Source organism: Apium graveolens, chromosome 10 (genome assembly GCF_009905375.1).
Source record: "Apium graveolens cultivar Ventura chromosome 10, ASM990537v1, whole genome shotgun sequence".
Taxonomy (NCBI): Eukaryota; Viridiplantae; Streptophyta; class Magnoliopsida; order Apiales; family Apiaceae; genus Apium; species Apium graveolens.
In genome coordinates this window covers 189,665,227-189,678,523 of record NC_133656.1, presented here as the reverse complement: position 1 = coordinate 189,678,523, position 13,297 = coordinate 189,665,227, and the positions used below count along the sequence as shown (strand labels likewise).

At 36.1% G+C, this 13,297-nt stretch overlaps 2 protein-coding genes across 2 annotated transcripts; both read left to right on the top strand.

Annotated features, from left to right (window-relative positions):
- Positions 1-6,650: 6,650 nt before the first annotated feature.
- LOC141693650 (L-type lectin-domain containing receptor kinase IV.2-like) lies at positions 6,651-8,831 on the top strand. The gene has a single exon (XM_074498804.1). The coding sequence runs from the start codon at positions 6,712-6,714 to the stop codon at positions 8,704-8,706; it is 1,995 nt and encodes a 664-aa protein (XP_074354905.1). The 5' UTR covers positions 6,651-6,711; the 3' UTR covers positions 8,707-8,831.
- Positions 8,832-9,790: 959 nt separating this feature from the next.
- On the top strand, positions 9,791-10,345 carry LOC141691488 (uncharacterized). Its single transcript, XM_074496225.1, has one exon. It carries the CDS (start codon positions 9,791-9,793, stop codon positions 10,343-10,345), a length of 555 nt encoding a protein of 184 aa, XP_074352326.1.
- The last annotated feature ends 2,952 nt before the right edge of the window (positions 10,346-13,297 follow it).

The following is a 13,297-nucleotide window of genomic DNA, read 5'->3' as shown; positions in this document are numbered from 1 at the left end:
AAAGTGATTGATGAGTAAAACTGTTAGATGTGTTCAAGTAAAGTTGGAAATCATCTGAGATAAGGCAAGTACTTCTGAACCTTTATTGAGATAAATTACAAATATTTTTGAACTTTCTCATAACATGTTGCTAGTATTCATAGTAAGTCCTGTTTTATATTGCAAGCGCTTTAAACTATTCAACCTTGAACCCTGATCATATTATTGAACTTGAGCTGTAAGCCTTATTTCTTGTAAATCACCGACGGTTGATTTCCCAGTTATTAAACCATACAAATACAATACTACTCCACAAATACACACCCAATATAAATAAAATATTGAAACAGAATTACTTGAGCATACAAAAACCTATATACCCTATAATACCCTATAACATCAAAGATTAATATCATGTATCATCATTGAACAATTATTCATCAAATACCTGATTCTTCAACAGGCTTGAAGCCGTTCTTCATATATATACCTTGATATACCCTGGTGATACTCATGAATGTTTTATGCTCCGAGATAAATGCTTTATCAATGTTAATTATGATTCTGTTTTATTGAATTACAATGGTTATCATATTGAATTATTTTAGAATTGGATGGTTTTATAAATGTGGATCAGATTCGTGGTCATATTAGGCCAATGCGTGCCTTGGATCCATTATAGAGAGCAGAGTTGTGTGCCTTACTCGGGGTTAGTGCGTGAATGATCAGCAGCCTAACCTTGGTTTTTTTAAATGAAAAGTGAATATCCAATTATAATGATTGTTTATCCAGAAACTTGATTCTTCTGAATCATTTCAATTGGTTATTGTTTAACCTCAGTTATTGCTATTATGACTTGCTGAACGAACTCACTCTTGCAAACCTTTTTATGTTTTCAACAGTTGAAAAGGAAATTGTTGGTAGCGAGGATTCCCAGTCTAGTGTGCGAGCTAGGCTTCCAGGTTAAGTTGGATCGAGCTAGCATGAGCTTTATATTGTAGATGAGTCTTGCAAGATTGTAAGAATAATACCATTATCAGTTGTAAGTTGGACTAGTTGGGATTTGGTACGATGTAATAAAAGTTAAGGTTGTGGCTTGTTTTCATACTTTAACCTGTTGCGATCCGGAGTTGTGTAAAGAAGGGTCAATGGATATAATATTTTATATACAGGTTTATATATTGTGTGTGCATGTGTTGTGAGCCCCAAACTTCTGACCCGGGTTTGGAGGGCGTCACAGGGTTATGTTTTCAACAGTTGAAAAGGAAATTGTTGGTAGCGAGGATTCCCAGTCCAGTGTGCGCGCTAGGATTCCAGGTTAAGTTAGATCGAGCTAGCAGGAGCTTTATATTGTAGATGAGTCATGCAAGATTGTAAGAATAATACCATTATCAGTTGTAAGTTGAACTAGTTGGGATTTGGTACGATGTGATAAAAGTTAAGGTTGTGGCTTGTTTTCATACTTTAACCTGTTGCGATCTGTGGTTGTGTAGGTCAATGGATATTATATTTTATATACAGGTTTATATATTGTGTGTGTGTGTTGTGAGCCCCAAACTTCTGACCCGAGTTTGGAGAGCGTCACAATACCTCCCCTTTCCAAAATCTTCTATCAATCTCTCGGTCCTGGCTTACAGGGACATTTAAAATATACTTTTGATTCCTGTCATTGAACGGATCTCTAATAATGTCTATATCCACTACAAGAAAACCATCAATAAACAACGGTTATGCACTGATGTGAAAAATGGAAAAAAAACGATGTCTAAGTGAGTGTAGTAAAAGGTCCCTGTTTTTCACATCGATTCTGGACCGATGTGAAAGACAGTATAATATATTGTTTCTAAATAATAACTGATGTATTAGATATACTAAGACATCAGTCACTAACTGATGTGTAAAAAAAGAAACGATATCAATTGTATTTATACAACAACGTTTCTGTACATAGAAACGATGTATTTGACATATTAAGACATCAGTCATTAACTGATATTTGTGGTTACATATTTACCCATTATATATATAACAAAAATACCAAAAAAATGAGCAAAATCAATCACATATAAATGATCAAAACTTTGATTTATCATTATCAAACTAATACATAGCATCCCAACATATAACATTGTCGAAATCAAAAATTTAATTCTCAAATATAAAACATTATCAAGTCAAGTGGGAGATAAAAAGCTATGCTGAGAAGGAGGAAAATTTCCTCTGTTGACACCATTCTGCTTTTCACTCGTCCCTAATCCTCCTGTAAATATTCATCAACTCCATGATCATCCTGCAAATATTCATCAACATAAGACTTTCACAAGCACATGCGATCATTTCATAAAACTGTAAATAGTTGTCAAACACATACACCCGACCACAGTATCCTTTATATCCAAATAGTTGCATCATACATTATCAAAATAATATGTTAATCTAAAATATCTTTTGTTACTTTCTTTTACCAGAACTTCCAAACTGGTGATTTGCATCTGTTAGCATAACCATTATCGTTCGATAGCACTTAAATAAGTCTTAAATAAAGGCAGTTTCTACCTGGTCAATAAGAGAGCTTTAATTCCGGGTTTTTTTATTGCTAGAGATTTGAAGAAGTCTTCTACCGTCATAGGTTTAAAGAGTGCATCCAGACCCAGCTCAGATATAGAAAGCACATAGATTGGATGCATAAATTAAATTAGTAAAAATTTAAGAATTATAAACCTACATTAAAAGCATTAATTGAATATACAAGTCCAGCAAATTGGAGAAGGAATTTATGATACATTTTCAAGTAAGCAAACTTTTTCAAAACGTCTCTTATCAGTAAAATATAGCTTCAAACCATCATCAAGCTGCCAAAGAATAAAAGAGAAGAGAGAAACTTACATTAATGAACGAAATACATAAGATACTCTAATCAAGTAACAAAATACTCTAATCACATGACTAAAGTAGTATATATATATCCATATATATATCCAAGCCTAATAATTTCTGAGAAATTTAAGCATTACATTCATATCAAGAAAGAGTTACAAATAGTATATGCTAGTATTCTGAGAGAAAAACTAGCAGAATTAAAAGTGGTTAACATACAAGATTTACCGTCACTAGAAAATGTGTGCTATGGCTGGTGCATAGACTTGGCAGTTTCCAAGAAGGCTTTCAGATGCTCTGGAGCTCGAAAATGTAACCCGAGTAGAAGGCTATAATCTATTATTTGCTGAGACTCCGGATATTAAACTGGAGTGACCGAATATACAAGAAGAAAATATGAATTGCAGCTAGGTGAATGTCTGACACAAGATACATAGCACTTTTGAGTTCAACACAACAGATGCCTACAAATCATATTAAAACCTTGCTAGGTAATATATAAGAAATTCCACACAGATAACATTCTAAGAAAAACCTGATAATGCATGTATAGACTACAGTAATCATAATTAAAGGATAATAAACACGAAATACTTTCCCTATAGAACATAAAATTAAAACAAATAAAATTATTATTTTTTCTTCAATTGTATCTCTAATTTAGATAGCCTTTGATACTGTCAAGCAGTAAGCTTTACAATCTAAGATGTGGGAAATATGTCCTTTGTTTTATATATCTGTTGGCTTTACCCTTTTTATCCTGCATGAACAAATGTATCAATAGACGACGATACTGTCAAGCAGTAAGCTTTAAGAAAGAAACATAGCTACACATAAAAAAAATTATCCATGTACCAATATTGTAAGTCACCATCATTCCAACTTTGGCAATTGAAAGAATTGCAAGCCCTTTTGCTTGCTTCAATATAACATATGGTATGGATTTCTCAGGTTTCAACGAGTCAACCTGGAAAGTGGTAGCCCCACATGTTATGAATTATACAAGTGTTGCAAAACTAACTATTTAGTTATGAATCCATTTCAAATGTATCAGAATAATATCAAGTCATAAACAATAAACACGTAAAATTTCTTAATACATAGCTCTCGCTTTACTGTTAGAGCAGTTGCCATACTCTCTATGAGGAAGAATTTTTTTAACTTTGAATATGATAACCCTCTAAAGTCATAAGGTAATTTATAGTGCTTAACTGGGAAAAGCAAGAGGTACCAAGAGAATTAACTAAAGCCTAATTAGTCCAGAGCTAAGATGGCTACTCATCGGAGGGGAAAAACTGAGTGCAAAGATAACAAATAATTTTTAAATTTAACCAGATGGATATCTGTTCATATTGGCGAGCTTTAAACTAATAATCTTTATACATAACATTAAACACATCAGACAATACCTTATCATAGCCTCGAATGGTATTTGTAACTTTACAGATTTCGTACTACATAGAATGGCCCCACGGGAAATTAAGCCATGATCATATTAGTTGTATGTTAGAAACATAAAAAATTGCCTGTTTGCTGAAGATATACTCTTATTAAGAATATGTCAGCTTATACAAATTCAAACTTACTAAACCCCTAAGCTCTGAATAGGAGCTCCGACATACAAATTCATATTACTAAATCCCTGAAAGTCAAAATCATACTAATCAGACCCGAGCTCTGTAAAATCAAAAGAAATACATAACAGGAGAAAATACATTAGAATTTCAATACCTCGAAGAGAAGCATTGGGGTAAAGACTATGAGCATGTCGGAGCAATACAAGGCGACAAGGACAAGGTGAAAAAAGATGAATTAAAAACCAAAAATTGAATTTTGAAAAGAAATTAGAATAAAACTTTCTAATTGAGGGCAGGTTTTAGCTATGGTTCAACCTTTTTTGCACAAATCGACCAATCTTCAACCTCTTTTGCAGCTAATCGACCATTTTTGTCGAAACCAAGGTTTTGATAAATTGAAATCTAGGGTTTGAATTAGAAATTTCAAATCTAGGGTTCGAATTAGGGGTTTAGTAAGTTACGATTTTGATTTCACAGATATACGAGTAAAGTTATAGCTAATTCGAATTCGAATTAGGGGTTTAGTAAGTTACGATTTTGATTTCTAATTCGAATTAGGGTTCGAATTAGAAAAATATGTATGGATATACGAGTAAAGTTAGACCAAAGCTTTCTCACGGATCTTAAATAACATGCCATAATTTATAACTATCTTAATTGATAATTATTTGTAACGTTTCAGGCTTGCTTCTCTTAAGTTAGGGTTTAAAATTAGGGGTTTTAGGTAGTATAAGTTAGGGTCGAAGGCTGAGAGTGAGTAAGTGAGAGAGAATCGGGAGAGAGGAAGAGAGGATGGAGAGAGAGAGACGGCAGCGAAATGTTTCTGGGGGGAATGTTTTTAGCAAAGGGGGGAAATGTTTTTAGTAAGGGGGGAAATGTTTTTAGCTAAAGTGGGGAAATATTTCCCGTGTTTTTTTAAAATGTAGTTTAGACATCAGTTTTGATTTTAACTGATGTAAAAACTGGTCTTTAACATCATTTTGGAACAAACCGATGTTAAAAATATTTTTAACATCGGTCATTAATGACAACGATGTCTAAAGGGTGATGTCTATTCATCCTTTTCTTGTAGTGAACTATATATATTATTTAGCTCGGCTCTATGATTCAGGTTTCCTTTTTAAGTTCAAGTAGAGTTTTGCAAGGCTAATTATACGAGTTATATAGTTTCAAGCATTTGCAAAATGATGAGTGCGATTGTCATTACTAAGATTATAAGTTGTATACTAAAATCATTATTATATGAATAATTTTCTAGGTTTTTTTGTTAGGAATGTAATGAAATTAAAATGGGTTCAGGTGTAATAAATTTGAAATTAGATGGACATAATAATAGAATCGGGTTGGGTTGGTTTAGGGTTTCAAATAGGTAAAATCTGGCCCAGCCCATTATAAACGGTTCAAGTAAAAAATAAATCAACTAACTCATGGATTTAAACGATTCACATTAGGGTTGGGTTGGGTTTTGTGAGTTACTTAACCCATAAGCAGCTAAATTATATCATAATTGTAAGGGGCCATGGACCCCGTAAATTGGAGTACCTACTTACATCTAGATAGCCGTACCCTATAAACTAGGGTAAAATGAAAGAGAAATGGCGGAAAGAACAGGGCACAGGCACCGCGAGATGACTCTGTCGTCGTCAACTTCAAAAGTTGCGTTATTATTGACCTACAAGATCAGTACTTCAGTGATTTATTATTGAGAAGGTTCTAATCTGAATTTTAGAATTTCTAGAATAATTTATTAATCTAGTACACTATTGCAAATATAGTTACAAAATGTAAGAAGTCGAGTAGTAAGGTAACCAGCTCATAACTAAATAACCACGGATGATGTTCTTTAATCTCACAAAATTGCAGAAAAAATGTAATAATTTATACGGCTATTTGGATAATGGGATTCTAAAATGGTGAATCGGAATGAAACGAGGACCTAATACTACATTACCAGCTAACCAGCAGCTTTAAATCTCGTAATTCAAACGTACACTATATATATGTGCGTCATGCATGTGACGTGCATGTGACGATAGATCTTATAAGGTTCGGCTAGTACGTGTGGTGGAAAATTGCAGCGGATAATAAGGGTTTGAATCTTTTCATATCTTACGAGAAAAACAAAAAAGAACATGAAGACCGCAATTCTGAGGCAGATATCAGTAGAAGTCTAGCCACGGCACTAGCTAGTTTGACACCATGACTTGGCTAATACTTTTCAGTACCTATATATACATGCATTTGGTTCCCTCGTACTCACTAACAACACTTCATAATCATGTTAGCTGCACTTGCATTCCTGCTAATTCATTTCATGTGTATACTAGTTTCTGCTGATCAAGAATTTGGATTCATCCTCAATGGTTTCCAATCCAAAAACATCACTCTTGACGGTGTAGCTATTCTCACATCCAATGGTCTGTTAGAGCTAACAAATTCTACTTCTCAAATAGGCCGGGCCTTTTACTCCAACCAAATCAACTTTAAAAACAACTACTCATCAAAAATTGGTACTAAAACTCCTTCTGTTTCTTCTTTCTCTACCACTTTCGTGTTTGCTATAGTTCCTGAAGTTTCCCGATTGAGCGCTCACGGGATTGTTTTTGTCATCACACCAACAAAAAACCTTCCAAATACTCCTTCATACGAGTATTTTGGTGTTTTTAACTCCACAAACAACGAAAATGCCACCAATCATGTTTTTGCTGTGGAGTTGGATACAATTCAAAACAACCTATTCGGAGATATTAATTTTGACCATATTGGAATAGATATCAATGGCCTAAACTCAACTATCTCTAGGCAAGCAGGTTATTTTGATGATACTAATAAGTTCCGGAATTTGTCACTTTTCAGTGGACAAATAATGCAACTATGGGTAGAATATAATGGCTTGGAGAAGCAAATTGATGTCACATTAGCTCCTGTAGGAATCGGTAAGCCACAGAAGTCACTCTTGTCTTTGCATTATGATCTTGATCCAGTTATCAATGAAGAAATGTACGTGGGCTTTTCTTCCACTACGGGTACGATAATTTTTACATCTCATTATGTGCTTGGGTGGAGCTTTATGCTGAATGGCATGCCTAAAGAGCTTGATCTTTCCAAACTTCCCACACTTCCTCGAATTGGACCCAAGAAGAAATCAAGTTTTTTGACAATTGGATTACCCTTAATTTTGGCAGTTGCGCTGTTACTAACATTTTCAGGAGTATTTTATTATGTAAGGCGGAAAAAGAAATTTGCAGAAGTTCTTGAAGATTGGGAACTTGAATATGGGCCGCATAGGTTCAAGTACAAAGATCTTTATGTTGCCACTAAAGGATTCGATGATAAAGAGCTCCTGGGGATAGGAGGTTTTGGTAGGGTATACAGAGGTGTCCTGCCGACTTCCAAAATAGAAGTTGCAGTTAAAAAAGTTTCACATGAATCAAGACAAGGAATGAGAGAATTTGTCGCAGAAATCATTAGTATTGGCAGACTTAGACATCGGAATATAGTTCAACTCCTGGGTTACTGCCGTCGAAGAGGGGAATTACTTCTAGTATATGACTACATGCCTAATGGTAGTTTGGACAGGTTCCTTTATAATAGCCCAAAGATCATGCTCAACTGGTCGCAAAGATTTCGAGTCATCAAAGGTGTGGCAGCAGGGCTGAAGTATCTACATCAAGATTGGGACCAAGTGGTGATTCATAGAGATGTCAAAGCCAGTAATGTACTATTAGACATTGAAATGAATGGAAGATTAGGGGACTTTGGGCTAGCAAGATTGTATGATCATGGAACTGACACTCAAACTACTCACATTGTTGGAACCATTGGATATTTAGCCCCTGAACATGCTAGAACTGGCAAGGCCACAACTAGCACCGATGTTTACTCATTTGGGGCTTTTTTACTAGAGGTTGTTTGTGGTCGAAGGCCTATAGATGTACGAGAAGAAATACTTTTGGTAGATCATGTTAGTTCTTTATGGAACAAAGGTGAAATCCTTCAAGCAGTTGATTGTAAACTCGGGGTAGATTATGTGCTAGAGGAAGTGGAGTTGGTGTTGAAGCTTGGCTTGTTGTGCTCTTGTGCTGATCCTGATGTTAGGCCAAGTATGCAACAAGTTGTGCAGTACTTGAATGGTTACGAACAATTGCCAGAATTATCTGATCTCGGGGCTTCTCAGACTGGATTTACATCTGGAAATGACACTGTTAATGTTTCTACCACGTCTACTCAACCATATTCTGTTGTCGAATCCTTTCTCTCTAGTGGCAGATAAATTGCAAGTTGTACTATATAGAGTTCATCTCTGTGTACTTGGTTATAAAATAACATGCGAATGCTTGTAGGCTGTAGCACTTACAAACCTGAATAAGATCGATATAAGCATTATAAGGTTTTCAATTTCTTGTTGAATGAGTTCAGTTTTTTCAACAAAACAAAATAACATTGACACCGAACTATATTGGTATGAAACGAACTCATTGATCAGCTCTTCCATATTTTCTATAACAAATTGTTTGAATCTTGATTAAACCTACACTTTCACTTCCCAGCTTGCTTGCCTCCTAATGATCTTACAACTTGTAAATGACAGAAGATGCAATACAATAGCAACTAGTATCAGCACGTAGGATCATTTTTTTTTCATATTTGCTGTTACTAATAGTTTTAAAGAAAACGTGGTAAAATTCTGGACTAATTTAGAAAATTCTATAAGAAACTTAATTATAATTGAAAAAAATGTATATTTCTGATTTATATATAACTTTACAAGTCTCTGACAAACGGACTACTTATTAACCCTCTCATTCTTGCCTCCTCGTAATTTAACCAGTGTATCATGACTCGCAGTCATGGTCCTTGACGTAGTTATCAATGATTACGGTGCAAATTTGGTCTCAACGTAATCAATTTTATAGAAGGGCTATTATGGCATTTCCCAGATGGAGCGTATGACTCACATATGAGACAAAGTTTGTTAGACTAATGAGCTGTTTTTATGCATTTTGCTATTTAATGTTTTTTTGGATCTTTTAAGGTTAAGGCTGTAATGATTGAGACAAGATTAGAGACTACTCTTTCCATAGAATGAAAGCAGCTTTCTCCTCTGTCTTTTTTCTGTTCTAAATCTTATTGTTCTCTTTTACACCATCAATTGATCATGGCATATTAGTGTTCATGGTATCAGAGCTAAGGTGCGTGCAACAGGGAATAATGAAATCCTCTCTATAACCTCTCAATTTCTTAATCCTCTCATCTCCTGAAACCCTTCTTATGTTTCTTCAAGATCTGTAGATCTACTTTCAAAACTCTTCTTAAAACCTTAAGGTTACTGTCTTTTTGCCATCTTCTCTACTATTATGGGCACTCCAGCTCGCTTAACGTATCAAGAAATGTTGAACCCTCTTTTCCTACATCCCTCCGACAATGCAACGTCTATTCAAGTGGAAAAGCTGCAAGGCTCAGCTGATTATAGGCCTTGTTCCAGATCCATGGAAATTCATTTAGCCTCGAAAAGGAAACTGGGTTTTGTAACTGGTACAGTACATAAACCAACCGATGACGACAACAAGGTAGAAATGTGGGAGACCTGCAATCATATGGTAATCGCTTGGCTCACCTCTAATGTGTCTTCTACTATACGTCAATCTATAATGTATATGTCAACTGCTTCTGATATTTGGAAAAATCTTGAAAAGCGATTTGCTTTAACAAATGGTTCTAGAAAATACAAGATTAATAAAGATCTGTATGAAATCAAACAAAATTCATTGATTTTTAATGAGTACTATACCTCTATGAGGTCTCTATGGGAAGAACTGAATGCAATGAACCAGCTTCCTACTGTTAACAACCCATCTGCAGAAGTACATAAATTATTAGATACCATCGAACAACAAAAAAGAGGAAGCTAGATTATTCCAATTCCTTAATGGATTGGATGAAGCATACAGTCCCTTGAGGAGCCAAATTCTCATGACTAATCCCTTGCCCACAGTAGAAATGGCTTCTGCATCCATGCAACAGGAAGAAGCACAAAGGGAATTGTTACAGAACTCTAGAAATAGCACTGAATTGATGGTAATGTATAGTAAAACTATGGAGGTCAAAGACAGAACCATGATCTGTAGTGTTTGTAAAGTAAGGGGCCACACAAATGACAAGTGTTGGACTGTCATTGGCTATCCTCGATGGCATCCAAAACACAGAGGCAATGCCACTCCAATCTTCAACAATAGATCAAGGGCACCTTTTACTGCACAGAACTCTGCAACCAGCACCAGATGGACTAGCTCAAAGCCTTCTGCATCTACATTTACCCCAAAGATGGAAGCTGTGGTTCAAACATCTCCTTCACCACAAGACTCAAGTGGAATTCTATTCACACCTCAACAGTTGGAACAACTAGCTCAATTGATGCCTCAGCTGCAGATCAATCAGTCCAACTCAGAACTTGCAGAAGACTTTGATTTTCATTTCTCAGGTATGCTGTCATCACAAAAGACATCTGTGCAAAATCAAGATTGGATTATTGGTTCGGGAGCTTCTGATCACATGACTCCCTATTTGTCAACTCTGTCTAATGATGTTCAAGCTACTCAACTGCCAAAAATCAATCTACCAAATGGAGACACTGCTGCAATATCTCATATAGGTACTGCTCTGTTACCTAATAACCTGTTCCTTGATAAGTGCTTTGTGTGCCTTACTTTAAGCATAATCTTATGTCTGTGCAAAAGCTTATCAAGGATAATAAATATAAGGTTCAATTCTTCCCAACACACTGCTACATAGTAGACACTGCTTCTAAAGAAATTATAGGGAAAGGCATAGCTAAGAATGGGCTCTATTAGTTATGCACAGACTCTGCACCAACCCCCTCTGCTCACCATACTCAAACCTCCATTGATCACACTCTCGAAATGTGGCACCTTAGACTAGGACACACACCTATTCCTAAAGTCAAAATGATTCCTCACCTGCCATCAGTCAATAAACCTTTCAAGAAAGTCTGCATTACTTGTCCTATGGCTAGATTCACTAAAATCACCTTACCACCTAGTTCTTCACATGCTACTCACCCTTTTGACCTTGTTCACATGGATATATGGGGGCCATACAAAGAACCCACTAAAGGTAACTGCAGATTCTTTTTGACCCTTGTGGATGATAACACTAGATATACATGGGTGTACCTACTTGCTTTTAAATCTGATTCTCTGAAAATTCTCCAATCTTTCTGCATTTTTATTAAAAATCAGTTTCAAACCACAGTTAAAGCCATTAGATCTGACAATGCTCTTGAGTTCACTTCTCAGCAATGTCAACAATTATTTTCATCTAATGGCATTTTACACTAAACCTCATGTACTCGGAGACCTCAACAAAATGCACGTGTCGAAAGAAAACATAGATCGTCCTTGAAACCGCTCGTGGACTTCGGTTTCACTCTCATATCCCTATTACCTATTGGGGGGACTGTGTTCTCACATCAGTGTACCTCATAAACCGCCTCCCTAATAGTGTTCTTAACTTTAAAACTCCTTATGAAGTGCTTCATGGTCATGCTCCTGATTATTCAATTTTAAAAGTCTTTGGTTGTTTAGCATTTGCTACTAACCCTCAGTTCTCCAATGATAAATTCCATCCAAGAGGGGTACCATGTGTACTGTTAGGCTATCCAGCTACTAAAAAATGGTATAAGTTGCTCAACCTTCAAGACAGACAAGAATTTGTTTCAACAGATGTCACTTTTGTTGAAGAAGTATTCCCTTTTCACCCAACCTCTGCAGAACAATACATAAAACCCACCCCTATCTCCATGAGCAATCCAACCCCTAACACTATATCTGATGACCTATTTTAACCTTCACCCATTTTTGATTCTCCTCAACCAACCCCAGAATCACCAAATCACCACTCTACCTCCTCTTCATCCCCCATTCATGATCAATCTCCACATCTAAGGAGATCTACCAGACAACACATCCAGCCTCTTTGGCACCATGATTACATAACCAACAATGCTGCTACAATATCACATCTCACTTCTACATTGGTAGCCCCTGCCTTCTCTTGCTTTATGTCAACTTTGGTTAACAATCAAGTCCCTGTTCACTTTAAAGAGGCAGTAAATCACCAGTGTTGGGTTCAAGCCATCAATAATGAACTCGAGGCCTTAGAACTCAATAACACATAGGAAGTTACTGAACTGCCTATTGGCAAGGCTGCTATTGGTTGTAAGTGGTTATTCAAAACCAAATACAACCCAAACGGAAACATTGAAAAACACAAAGCCCGTTTGGTTATATTGGGATGTCGACAGAAATATGGTGAAGACTACACAGAGACATTTGCCCCCGTCGCCAAGATGACAACTGTACGGGCTCTTCTTGCTGTTGCGGCCATTAAAAATTGGTTCACAATCCACATGGATGTCTCAAACGCCTTTTTACACGGGGATTTGTTTGAAGACGTCTATATGACATTACCCCAGGGCTACACTCATAAAGGTTGCAGAATTCAACTTGGTGCTCTCTCAACAAAGTCTGGTAAATCATCTCTCGTCTGCAAACTAAAGAAGTCACTATACGGACTCAAACAAGCACCACGACTCTGGTTCTCTAAGTTGTCATCCACCCTTCTTGAACTTGGTTTTACTCAACTGAAAACCGACTACAGTTTATTTATTAGAAACAATAATTCCTTCACTACTGTTGTGCTAGTCTACGTGGACGATCTTTTAATCTGTGGTAACTCAACTTCTGAGATTGATCAGTTAAAACTCATGCTATCATCTGTCTTTCACATGAAAGACCTAGGCCCACTGAGGTATTTCTTGGGTTTGGAGGTGGATCGATCACCCA

Excerpts from the sequence above, each read along its gene's own strand:
- LOC141693650 (XM_074498804.1), top strand. The coding sequence starts at position 6,712 with ATGTTAGCTGCACTTGCATTCCTGCTAATTCATTTCATGTGTATACTA.
- LOC141691488 (XM_074496225.1), top strand. The coding sequence starts at position 9,791 with ATGGGCACTCCAGCTCGCTTAACGTATCAAGAAATGTTGAACCCTCTT.